Below are 12,801 nucleotides of genomic sequence, written 5' to 3' on the forward strand. Positions count from 1 at the left end.
AACAGAGCTTCAGAAAAAAAGCCCCAAACAGAGCTTCAGAAAAAAAGCCCCCAAACAGAGCTTCAGAAAAAAAGCCTCCAAACAGAGCTTCAGAAAAAAAGCCCCCAAACAGAGCTACAGAAAAAAAGCCCCCAAACAGAGCTTCAGAAAAAAAGCCTCCAAACAGAGTTTCAGAAAAAAAGCCCCCAAACAGAGCTTCAGAAAAAAAGCCTCCAAACAGAGCTTCAGAAAAAAAGCCCCCAAACAGAGCTTCAGAAAAAAAGCCTCCAAACAGAGCTTCAGAAAAAAAGCCCCCAAACAGAGCTTCAGAGGCTTTTTTTCTGAAGCTCTGTTTCAAAGGCTTTCAGAGGCAGAAAATAAAGCAAAAAAAAAAAAAGCAAGGCACAGAGCTCCCAACCAAGGAACCTGTTGCTAAAATTCACCTCTGGGAACAGCTGATTGGGGGTATTCCGGGAGGCCCATTCACCTGCCAATCGGCTTTCTTCTTATTTTCCTCCCCGAAAACTAAGGTGCGTCTTATACTCCGAAAAAATACGGTATTCTCTGGCTGTGTGTTGCCTTTGTGCCACGCCCTGGGTCCATCACATTACCTCTTTGCTCAAGCAGTTTGATGAAGGGCCCTGTGGAAGATTAAGGATCTTAGGAACCTCCTTGTTCTTCTGCTTGTGGTCATGTTGGAGAGAAAGAAGTTGTGTTTGATCTTTGGGAAGGGTTCGGTGGAACTTCTTTCCCTGGGCTCCTTCGTCTGCTTTTCTCTAGAAGGGGGAAAGAAACAAGAAGGCCCTTGTAATCAAAAGAAGAACCCTTGCGAGATCGGTGGAGTTGGCCCTAGGACAACCGTGTCTTCCATTTGAAGACCAGCAACAGCAGAAGCCATCTTAGATATCTGAAATCACAGGTAACGCTGTGGAATGTGAGCGGGACCCTGGGAGAGGGATCTTGGAGTCTTAGTGGACAACTGATTAAATACGAACCAACCGTGTGTGGCGGTAGCCAAACAAGCCAACGAAAAAATCCTAAATTGCAATAACGGAAGGATACAATCAAGATCAAGTGAGGTACTAATACCACTCTATAAAGCTGGGGTGAAATCCAGCAGGTTCTGGAGAACCGGTCGTGGAAATTTTGGACGGTTTGGAGAACGGGCAAATACCACCTCTGGCTGGCCTCAGAGTGGGGTGGGAATGGAGATTTTGCAATATCCTTCCCCCAGGAGTGGGGAGGGAATGGGGATTTTGCAGTATCCTTCCCCCAGGAGTGGGGAGGGAATGGAGATTTTGCAATATCCTTCCCCCAGGAATGGGGTAGGAATGGGGGTTTTGCAGTATCCTTCCCCTGCCACGCCTACCAAGCCACACCACACCCACCAAACCACGGCCACAGAACCGGTAGTAAAAAAAATTGGATTTCACCACTGCTATAAAGCCTTAGTAAGACCACACCTAGAGTACTGCACCCAGTTTTGGTCACCACATTATAAAAAAGATGTTGAGACTCTAGAAAGAGTGCAGAGAAGAGCAACCAGGATGATGAGGGGACTGGAGGCTAAAACATATGAAGAACAGTTGCTGGAACTGGGTATGTCTAGTTTAAGGAAAAGAAGGACCAGGGGAGACATGATAGCATTGCTCCAATATTTGAGAGTCAAGCTATTTTCCAAGATACATGAAGGCCAGATAAGGAATAATGGATAGACACTGACCAAGGAGAGTTTCAACCTGAAAATAAGGAGGAACTTCATACAGTGAGGACAATTAACCAGTGGAACAGCTTGCCACCAGAAGTTGTAGGTGTTTCATCACTGGAGGCTTCTAAGAAGAGACTGGACAGTCACTTTTCTGAAATGGCATAGATTCTCCTTCTGGAGCAGAGGGTTGGACTAGAAGACCTCCAAGGTCCCTTCCAGCTCTATTCTGATCGGATTAAAAAAATAAAATACCCCAAAGATGTCTTCTCTGTCCAACCACAACCACACCTGTTGCATTCCTGCGTGTTGGACCACATCCCCTTTGCACCACAACTCCTCCGGCTTCTCTCGGTTGCTTTTATCCTTCTGCACATGGCCTGGGGCCCTCTTGCTCTCTGGGTATCTCCTTTCGGGGTCCAGATGTTTCCGAAGCTCTTCCTTTTTCTGATGCTGAACACAGGCCAAGAAATGACATGGCTTTCATTCCATTTCATCTTTATTCGGGGGCGTCTCATACAAGGAGTAAATGATTCGCTCGGAGGTTGCGTCGTGCAACGTCGTTCAGACTCTCCCTCGGATTCTAACCACGGTGGGAACCGTCAACCACCCCGAGAAATGTGTTTCTTCCCCCCACGCCCCCGTCCACTTCTTACTGCATTTGGCTATCATTCAACTGACAAATAAATGGCTATGGAATTGTGCAGGGCAGAATTCACGACAAACCATTTTATACCAAATTTATATTTTGCTGATGAAGAAATAAAGAGAGACTAGTATAGATCTATTTCGAGTGATTTAGCTCTCATCATTAGCCATGCCCTTATTCGTTCTTGTTGGAAGGGTATGGCTAGCTGATGAGAACTAAATAGCTCGATATATAAATATATATTTATTTCTCTCTCTCTCTCTCTCCCTCCCTCTCTCTTCTTCCCTCCCTCCCTCCCTCTCCCTCCCACCCCCTTCTTGCTCCCTCCCTCCCTTCCCCTCTCCCTACCTCCTTCCCCGTCCCCCTACCTCCCTCTCTCTCTCCCTCCCTCCCCCTCCCCTCCCCTCCCCCCTTTTCCTTTCCCTCTGTCCCTCCCTCTCCCTATTTCCCTTTCCCTCTCCCTCCCTCTCTCCCTCCCCTCCTTTTCTCTCCAAAATCTTGACTGAAAAGACTCTACATGGCAGAGGTAGCAAGCTCATGCGCTCTTGATTAGGAGCCTGGAGACTAAGACTTATAAAGAAGGGTTACAGGAATTGGGTAAGGCTAGTCTAGCGAAAAGAAGGACCAGGGGTGACATGATAGCAGTGTTCCAGTATCTGAGGGGCTACCACTAAAAAGACGGGGTCAAGCTATTCTCCAAAGCATCTGAAGGCAGGACAAGGAACAAGGGATGGAAACTCATCAAGGAGAGAAGCGACCTAGAACTAAGGAGAAATTTCCTGACAGTTAAAACAATTAATCAGTGGAACGACCTGCCTCCAGAAGTTGTGAAGGCTCCAACACTGGAAGTTTTTAAGTAGAGTTTGGAGAGTCACTTGTCTGGAATGGTATAAATCTCCTGCTTGAGCAGGGGGTTAGAGTAGAAGACCTCTAAGGTCCCTCCTGTATTCTATATTCTATATTCTATATTGAATGTATCTATATTCTACTCTACTTTATCTCTCTCCTGTCCTATCCTGTCATCCTGTCCTGTTGTCCTGTCCTGTCCTGTCGTCCTGTCCGTCCTGTCCTGTCCTGTTGTCCTGTCCTGTCATCCTGTCCGTCCTGTCCTGCCTTGTCCATCCTGTCCTGTCCATCTTGTTCTGTCTTGTCCGTCTTGTCCTGTCATCCTGTCCGTCCTGTCCTGTCCTGTCCTGTCATCCTGTCCGTCCTGTCCTGTCCTGTCCTGTCATCCTGTCCGTCCTGTCCTGTCCTGTCCATCTTGTCCTGTCATCCTGTTCTGTTGTCATGTCCTGTCCTGTCCTATCTCTATTCTATAAAAAGAAAACCTGCAAAGCGACAGGATGAGGCCAGCCAAATATAATGGAACCTGATCACAGCACCCTTCTCCCCGCCCCAAAAAAACCAGACTGTGTTCCTACATCTTCCAGCTTCTTCCTCTGCAGTTTTTGCTCCACGATGCGCTTCTGCCTCTCTTCCAAAAGCTGCCTTTTGTAGTTTTCCTGGTGTTTCTGTTGCTGGTGTTGCAGGGGCTGCAAGCAGGGGGGATCCGAACGGGATTTGTTCTCCTGCTGAAGTCGGAGGAACTCTCGGCGCAGGGTGGATTCCCCCGGGAGATTCACAATGGAGCTTCATTTGAAAAAACACACATGGGTGCAAGATGAGAGAGAGAGAGAGAGAGAGAGAGAGAGAGAGAGAAGGAAAGAAAGAGAGAGAGAGACACACACAGGAAGAGAAAAGAAGGAGACAATGAGAGAGAGGAGAGAGAGAAAGTGAAAAGAGGGAGAGAAGGAGAGAGAGAGAGAGTGTGTGAGAGAGATACAGGAAAAGAGAGGGGGAGAGAAAGGAGAATAAAAGGAGAGGGTTTGAAAAAGAAAGAGTAAAAGAAAGACAGAGAGAGAGAGAAAAGATAAGAAAGAGGAGAGACAGAAAGAAAAAGACAGAAAGAAAATAGGAAGGAAGGGAAAAAGAAAGAAGGAAAGAAGAAAAGAAAGAGAGAGAGAGAGAGAGAGAGAGAGAGAGAGAGAGAGAGAGAGAGAAAGGACAATATGTTTGACTAATTTTAGTATTAAGATAGCCCAGCAAACCAAAACAAAAAACCAAAAAACTCGCAGCATGAGAACATGCCAAAAAAGAAAAAGAAAAAACCCCTCTGAAGAACCTTTCTGGTTCAGCTCCCAGCCCAGCCTCTGTTCTAGCAACTTTTCTGAATCCCAGCTAAAGCTGATTATCTCGTTCGCTAGAGACCTCACTTCACCGCTGCCTTCCCCAAACCAATTTTAGCATCTGTTCACACTTTGCATTCAACAGCAAAACACTGGAAGAGGAACAAAAGAAGGATTCAGCTATATTTTTTTTTTTTGAATTTGTATGGAAACCCATCTGCTGAGGTTCTGGGTGGTTGAGGGGAGGGGGGCTTGGGGGGGTGGAGGAGAGGACATAAAAGCCCTAGGGAGAAAATAAAGCGTCCCTTCTAAAGCTGAATTTCCTAAAAAAACAACAAAAACAAAAACAAAAACTCCGTGGTTGGAGAAAGGGGCCATGCACAATTTTTATTTTGCTTCGTTTAAAAAAAACAGAAAAGAAAAGAAAAAACCCCTCTGAAGAACCTTTCTGGTTCAGCTCCCAGCCCAGCCTCTGTTCTAGCAACTTTTCTGAATCCCAGCTAAAGCTGATTATCTCGTTCGCTAGAGACCTCACTTCACCGCTGCCTTCCCCAAACCAATTTTAGCATCTGTTCACACTTTGCATTCAACAGCAAAACACTGGAAGAGGAACAAAAGAAGGATTCAGCTATATGTTTTTTTTTGAATTTGTATGGAAACCCATCTGCTGAGGTTCTGGGTGGTTGAGGGGAGGGGGGCTTGGGGGGGTGGAGGAGAGGACATAAAAGCCCTAGGGAGAAAATAAAACATCCCTTCTAAAGCTGAATTTCCTAAAAAAACAACAAAAACAAAAACAAAAACTCCGTGGTTGGAGAAAGGGGCCATGCACAATTTTTATTTTGCTTCGTTTAAAAAAAACAGAAAAGAAAAGAAAGGAAGACGAACGGCGTTTGGAATTCGTGGCTCCTTATTAGCCGACTGGTTCCTTCCTGTTCATATCCAACCCACGCAGACGGCGGCCTGCAATATTTATTTTCCCACCTTTTCTTGCAAGAACACAATTGGCGGCCAGGGTTTCTCTGATCTACCCAGATTGTTTTTCCCGTCACCTTCAGTGGAGTTTTTGTTTTGTTTTGCAAATCGGATCCTACAGGAAACCGTCACTCCTCTTAGGATAAAACGGACGTGGATTTCAACCGGGGGCGGGCTTCAAAAATTTTAGGAAGGGGTTCTCCGCCTGGTTGCTGGGTGGGCGTGGCCATGGTGGGCGTGGCCTAGTCAGCCTCCTGCATCACAGTGGGGTGGGTGTTTTTGCCCTCCCCGGGCTCTGGAGGCTTTTCTTGAGCCTCCGGGATGGCAAAAACGGCCTCCCCAGGCTCTGGAGGCCCTCTGAAGGCTGAATATGGGCCCATTTCCAGCCTTCCCAAACTTCCAGTAGGCCCATTTTTCACCCTCCCTGAGCCTCCGTGCGCGCCCTGCACTTACCTGCATCCAAAATGGGTCGCGTGGGGACTCCTGGGAGGGGATGGATGGGGTGGGCGAGGCGGGGCCAGCCAGGAGTGGAATGTGGGGGTTCTCCAAACTGCACGGAATCATAGCTAGAGGTTCTCCCGAACCCCTGCGAACCCCCAGCAGCCCCACCCCAGATTTCAACCTGAGAAAGTATCTTCTAATGACTGTGAAGGTCACAGGCTTAACTTAAAACAGAGTCACCAACCTTTTGGAACTCAGGGACCACCAAATTCTTAATTTTAAATCCCGAGGACCACTAATATGAATTTTTAAAAAAGATAAATAGTATTTAGTGAAATATAAAAAATGCAAATAATTTTTCTGTGGACCACCAAAAGTTTCTTGCGGATCACCAGTGGTCCACGGACCACCAGTTGGTGACCGCTGACTTAGAAGACACCTGCCTCGTGGCCTCTATAACTGGGGTTGTCCAACTTGGGCAACTTTAAGACCTGTGTGGACGTCCACAGAATGGGGAGATGTTGGGCCCTTAAGGAGACCATCCCGGAACTCTTCCGATTTGACCTGCCAATCCAAAATCAGACCTTGGTTCTCCTTCGTCTTCGTTCAACTCGTCCCCTTCTTCCTCACTTCCACTGTACTCGTATTCTGTTTCATCTAAAAAAAAAAGAAAAGGATGGGAGGCAAAGTTATACAAAAGAAGCATTATTGTTCCAGGCATGGAACAGAAAATCTGTTCCATATGTGTGTGTGTGTGTGTGTGTTTATGAAAGGAGAGGGGAAGGGCACATGGAGGAAAGGAATTGAGCTATCACATTGCTGTCTGTCTGTCTGTCTCTATTTCTATCTATTTCTCTATCATCTATCTATCTATCTATCTATCTATCTATCTATCTATCTATCATCTATCTATCTATCTATCTATCTATCTATCTATCTATCTATCTATCTATCTATCTATCTATCTAATCTATCCTCTAAATCTATCCTCTATATCTATTATCCATCTGTCTTCCATCTCTCTCTCTCATCTATCCATCTCTCTCCCTCTCTCTCTCTAATCTATCCATCTATATCTATCTATCTATCTATCTATCTATCTATCTATCTATCTATCTATCTATCTATCTATCTATCTATCATCTATCTATCTATCATCTATCTCTCTCTCTAAATCTATCCACTATATTTATCATCCATCTGTCTTCCATCTCTCTCTCTCTATCTCTCTCTCTCTAAATCTATCCACTATATTTATCATCCATCTGTCTTCCATCTCTCTCTCTCTCATCTATCCATCTCTCTCTCTCTCTAATCTAAATCTATCATCTATATCTATCATCCATCTATCTTCCATCTCTCTCTCCCTCTGTCTCATTTATCCATATCTATCTATCTATCTATCTATCTATCTATCTATCTATCTATCTATCTATCTATCTATCTATCTATCCATCCATCCATCCATCCATCTATCATCTATCTATCATCTATCTATCACATCTTAAAGGTTTCTATTTGGGGAATTCTGGGAATAGAAACCAACTCATCTTGAAGCATGCCAGCTGTGCATCTTGGGAGTTGAGTCCACACAAAGATTAACCATGTATGGCAAAAAGAGACGAAAAAGTCATTTCAACTGAGTCCCTACGTTCAAAATTTCACCCCCTTTTTATATCCATCACTAGCAGGCAACAAAGAGGTAGAGTTTGGCCATGGTCAACTTCTTTGAGCCTTCCTTTCCTCTCAATCTACGACATGCTTTCCTTCATCATTACTTGAGGTACAAACTTACACACATTTTCAGGCTTTGCCCTTCCATGCAAACAACTCTTTAAAGTCAACAGTGACAGGAATGTAGAAATCACCTTTTTCTCCCTTTTTCTTCCTGGTCCTGTCTAGATGATCTTTTAGCAAGATGCGTACTTGGCGTTCATTTTGCATGTCCCTGATGAAGGAATGTTTGAGCAGAGTCTCCGTCACAGGGCGGTGCGTGTAATTTTTGACCAAGCAATTGTCGACAAAGTTGAGAAACTTTTTTGACCTAAAGGAAAAAGAAAAGAAATCAGGGGAAAATGAAACCAAAAATTTAACTTCTTGGAGAAGTTTTGGTCCTCCTTTCTTTCTTCTAAAACACCAGCAAAATATTTGGTTTCCCATGCCCTACTAAACCAAGGTTTTGCTTTTATGGTGTCTTGTTAAACTAGCCAGAATCAGTCTTATGGATGAGTAAACTAACCATGGCTTGCTTACTTTGACTTTCTTCCTATTTGGAGGGATATTTCTATTAGTTTGTGGGGTCCTTGCTGCTTTCTGAGCTTGGTTGTTTTCTTGCAGATGTTTCATTACCCAACTAGGGAACACCATCAGCGGAAAACATTACTTCCACCAACACTGAAAGGGCAAGTGTGTCATATATATAGCTACCCTGTTTCCCCCGAAATAAGACATTCCCCTGATAATAAGCCCAATCGGGCTTTTGAGTGCACGGCAATAAGGTCAAGCGCTTATTTCAGGGTTCAAAAAATGTAAGACAGGGTCTTATTTTTGGGGAAACACGGTATATAAACAGAGAGCAAACTCCACTCCCTTCTAACCAGTGGTGGGATTCAACCGGTTCGCACCACTTGGGTGGAACCGATTGTTACATTGCTGGCTGGCACCTCCCCACCCTGCCCCTTCTAGGATTCATCCCGCAGCCCGTTTTTGCTCCCAGGAGGCTGCAGGGAGGCTTACTAGGCCCAAAATGGGGCAGAGGGTGGTGGTGTGCCCCCTGTGGCCTATTTTTGCTCCCAGGGGGATGCAGGAGGACAAGTCCTGCCTATCACACCCCCTGGCCACACCCACCATGGCCATGTCCACCCACCCGGTCATTGGGGCAGAGAACCGGTTGTTAAATTATTTGAATCCCACCACTGCTTCTAACACTGATGATGTTCCCTAGCTGGGTGATGAAACGTTTGCAAAAAACAAGCAAACCCAACTGCACTCAAGAGAGCACCTGGACTTCAGACTGAAGGACATGATGGCGAGGCAACCTTTGGGGATCCATAAAGACCTTCCACCCTATCAAGAGACAACTACACATTCCTTGTAATTGAAACCGGTGCGTTACCATTTCCTAGACTTCAGTTTCGGAGAAGGGTTCCGCGGAATCAGGAAGAGGGCTCTCATCGGATGCATGTCACACAACGCTGCAATAAAAAACAAACATCCACACAAACACACACAAAAAAATATATTAAAATAATAATAATACTTTGAGCCGGGTTTACATCCCCACTGCCCATCACTGTTGCTTACAGTAAGTTCTCTAATCCTGCATAGTGAGCGATACTAGAAAGCAGTCTGGAAGCTTCATCTGAACTGGGGGGTGGGGGGAGATGTCCGACTTTGTCCACTTGAAGACTTGTGGACTTCAACTCCCAGAATTCCCCATGCTGGCTGGAGAATGCTGGGAGTTGAAGTCCACAAGTCTCCAAGTCGACAAGGCTGACAACACCCTAGTTCCAAACAGTTTTTGTGATGATCTTCTTGTGTGCACAGAAATCTCCTGCACGAAGTGAGCACCTTTGAAGGTTACATCCACACCAGGCAGTTCAGACAAGCCCCCCTTGTCTACACAATGCAGATCTTCTTGTCATCCCATATTCTAAACCCTCTTATGGCCACCCATTGGCTTCCAGAAAACAACTTGTAATCCATCCCAGGGTTAAAGGCTAAAAACCTGTTTCTTCCCCTTCCCTTATGCTCATCCACCCAAACCAGCTTTGATCCTCACTGCTGGAACCCCATGGGAGATGCTGTTGTGGCCCACCAGCTGCCAGCGGAGTTGGCGGCAGACTCAGATGAGGAGGAGGTTGGGGAGGAACTTGGCCCAGTTCTGGAATCTGAGGAAAGGCTCTGATGGATGCTCTGCGTCGGACACAGAGATAGAGCCAGGGCCGTCCGATATTTCCCAGCCGTCGGAAACTGAGATAAGTGGGGAGGAAGAACAGCTGGGGCCTGTTCCAGGTGCACGTATGCGGAGAGCTATTAGGAGAGGAGAACATTGAAGGACAAAGAGTCGACTCGGGAAACAAAGCATACATGGACGCTGAATGGCCCCTCCCTGGTTGGGGAATCAATAGAAGGAAAGGGGATTGGTGGTTGTAGGAGACAACCGTTCGGATTTCTGAAGATTTTCCTCATCGTGTTTCGTGCCTCAGAGACTGCTTGCCAGAACTTAATTTACTTCCCGGCCTGGCAATTATCTCAAGGAGCTTATAAGGTCTGTTACTGCAGTTAACTCTTTGAAGGATTATCGCCTGGACTTTTCGGTGTGTGAATGCCTTTAATTCATAGGAGATAAAGGAAGAGGGGGTTTTGGGGACAAGGAGTCTTGTTTCTGCTAAGGCTGGGTCAGAACAGATGCTGGTGTTTAAGAGGTAAAGAGATGTCATTGGTTGTTCCTCCGCCAATGAACATCTTCAGAAGGTTCCTCTCCCCATGCATACAGTATTCCTTTCATTGGGCAGACAACACATGACTCATCCAGCTGCAAGTCTCAGCTGGCCTTGGATGACAAGGAGTGTGAGAGCCAAACTCAGCTTTGCAATGGGCTGATACCACAACTCCTCATTCCAACTCAGCCAATCTATCTAGGAAGGTCCTTCGCTTGCTCTGCCAACCACAAGAAAGACGATTCTGAAATGCGAGAAGCGTCTTTCTCGATCCTTCTTGCACTTATTTCTTCTAGTAAGACAAAGGCCTTGCTAATTGCCAGCTGCTAACGCCGCGTTATTTCCATACCAGCTTCTGTTGTCTGACACAGAAAACCACAATTCTTGCAGCTGCGACCCGGCGTGGGAGGTGGGGAGGGTGGGGGGGGGGGTCAGAAGATTTTTGTGGTGGAAAAGCCACACAATGACTTCAAAAGGGTGTGAGAATTGGACACACACCGAGTAGCGGTTCCAGTTTTCCTCCCTTTTAACGACAGCAGAGTTAGCCGTCGGAGGAGGCATCCTTTGATGCAAAGAAAATACAGAATAATAAAGAGTTGGAAGGGACCTTGGAGGTCATCTAGTCGAAACCCCTGCTCAAGCAGGAGGCCCTATACCATTCTAGACAAAGTTTTGTCCAATCGCTTCTTAAAAACCTGAAGTGTTAGACGATTCAAAACTTCTGAAGGCCAGTTACGTCACTGATTGGTTGTTCTCACGGTCAGAAAATTTCCCCTGAGTTCTAAGTTGCTTTTCTCCTTGATTGGTTTCCGTTCGTTGCTTCTTTTCCTGCCCTCAGGTGATTTGGTGAATAGAATGACCCCCTTCTCTGTGTAACAACCCCTCAAATCAGTGGTGGGTTTCAAATATTTTTACTACCAGTTCTGCGGGAGTGGCTTGGTGGGCGTGGCAGGGGAAGGATACTGCAAAATCCCCATTTCCTCCCGATCAGCTGGGACTTGGGAGGCAGAGAATAGATGGGTGACGAGGCCAGTCAGAATTTGTACTACCGCTTCTCCAAACTACTCAAAATGTCCTCTACCAGTTCTCCAGAACTGGTCGGAAGCTGCTGAAACCCACCTCTGCCTCAAATATTGGAACATCGCTCTCATGTCACCCCAGTCCTTTTTCTTCACTAGACTAGCCATGCCCAGTTCTTGCAACTGTTCTTCATATGTTTTAGCGTCCAGGCCCCCTAATCATCTTTGTTGCTCTTCTCTGCACTCTTTCTAGAGTCCTAAGTTATAACATGATTTGAGTTTGGATAAGTAAAAAGTTTCTTCATTTGCACAAACTTGTTAAATCAAACTTGGCTTGTCCAGAGATTTTTTTTAAAAAAATAATTCATTGGGTTGGCCCCTAATCATCTTTGTTGCTCTTCTCTGCATTCTTTCCAGAGTCTCCCCAGCTTTTTTTATAATGTGATGACCAAAATCAAAAAATGAAATTGTGATCATCATTATCATCATTTAACGACCCCATAATCCCTTGCGGAGCGGAGTCTGGGCAACTGAATGGAGCTAGTAGAATATTTACTGGCCGGATGCCCTTCCTGCTGCCAATGCAGAGTTTTTTCCCCAGCAGATAGATTCTCATGGTGCCCAGAGAGAGAAATTCCCGCCTCTACCTAGGATCGAACTCACAGCCTCCTGATTGTGAGGCGAGAGCTACACCTCTAGGACACCCCACCACTCCCAAGCGTGAAATTTGTGATACTGTTGAAAAATCAATTGGTCACGGGGTCAAAACCAGCCTGCTGGATGACACCTCCCACAAGCAACAAAGAATAAGATGCCATCAACTCACGGGGAGCTCCTTCAGCCATTTCAATCGCGGTGATACCCAAAGACCACAAGTCACTCTGGAAAACAAAAGTTGTTGATGAATGAAAAGCAAAAGTCAAATAGGTTTGTTTAGGGCTTTGCGTACCATGTGGAGATAGGGATAGGGATGGGCTGCTGGGGGGTTCGGGAGAACCTCTAGCTAAGATTCTGTGCAGTTCGGAGAACCCCCAAATCCCACTCCTGGATGGCCATGCCCACCCAGCCCCGCCCCACTCAGGAGTCCCCACGTGGCCCGTTTTGGATGCAGGTAGGTGCAGGGCACACACGGAGACTCAGGGAAGGGGAAAAACGGGCCTACCGGAAGTTCGGGAAGGCCAGAAATGGGCCCATTTCCGGCCTCCAGAGGGCCTCCAGAGCCTGGGGAGGCTGTTTTCACCCTCTTGGAGGCTCGAGAAAAGCCTCCAGAGCCTGGGGAGGGCAACCCCCCCGCCATGGTGCAGGAGGCTGACTAGGCCACGCCCACCATGGCCACACCTACCCAGCAACCGGGCAGAGAACCCCTTGCTAAAATTTTTGAAGCCCACCTCTGGGTAGAGAACCCGATTAAGGAAGCCTACATTTAGTT

General features: G+C 46.3%; 1 protein-coding gene across 6 annotated transcripts in view; it reads right to left on the bottom strand.

Moving 5' to 3' along the window:
- Window positions 1-12,801, bottom strand: part of NRK (Nik related kinase) — a 106,841-nt gene that overhangs the window by 57,611 nt on the left and 36,429 nt on the right. For 3 of the 6 annotated variants that reach the window (XR_009156676.1, XM_058196549.1, XM_058196548.1), the window contains exons 8-14: window positions 12,199-12,253; window positions 9,027-9,105; window positions 7,780-7,955; window positions 6,496-6,568; window positions 3,755-3,962; window positions 1,976-2,137; window positions 591-755 (exon numbers count right to left, since the gene is read on the bottom strand). Coding sequence is in view for 5 of the 6 variants with exons in the window: in XM_058196549.1 (XP_058052532.1) it covers window positions 591-755; window positions 1,976-2,137; window positions 3,755-3,962; window positions 6,496-6,568; window positions 7,780-7,955; window positions 9,027-9,105; window positions 12,199-12,253 (918 nt within the window). In the remaining variant the exon portion in view is untranslated. The remainder of the gene's footprint in view (window positions 1-590; window positions 756-1,975; window positions 2,138-3,754; window positions 3,963-6,495; window positions 6,569-7,779; window positions 7,956-9,026; window positions 9,106-12,198; window positions 12,254-12,801) is intronic. The other 3 variants (XM_058196550.1, XM_058196551.1, XM_058196552.1) reach the window with 3 other exon arrangements.

Source organism: Ahaetulla prasina, chromosome 11 (genome assembly GCF_028640845.1).
Source record: "Ahaetulla prasina isolate Xishuangbanna chromosome 11, ASM2864084v1, whole genome shotgun sequence".
Classification (NCBI taxonomy): domain Eukaryota; kingdom Metazoa; phylum Chordata; class Lepidosauria; order Squamata; family Colubridae; genus Ahaetulla; species Ahaetulla prasina.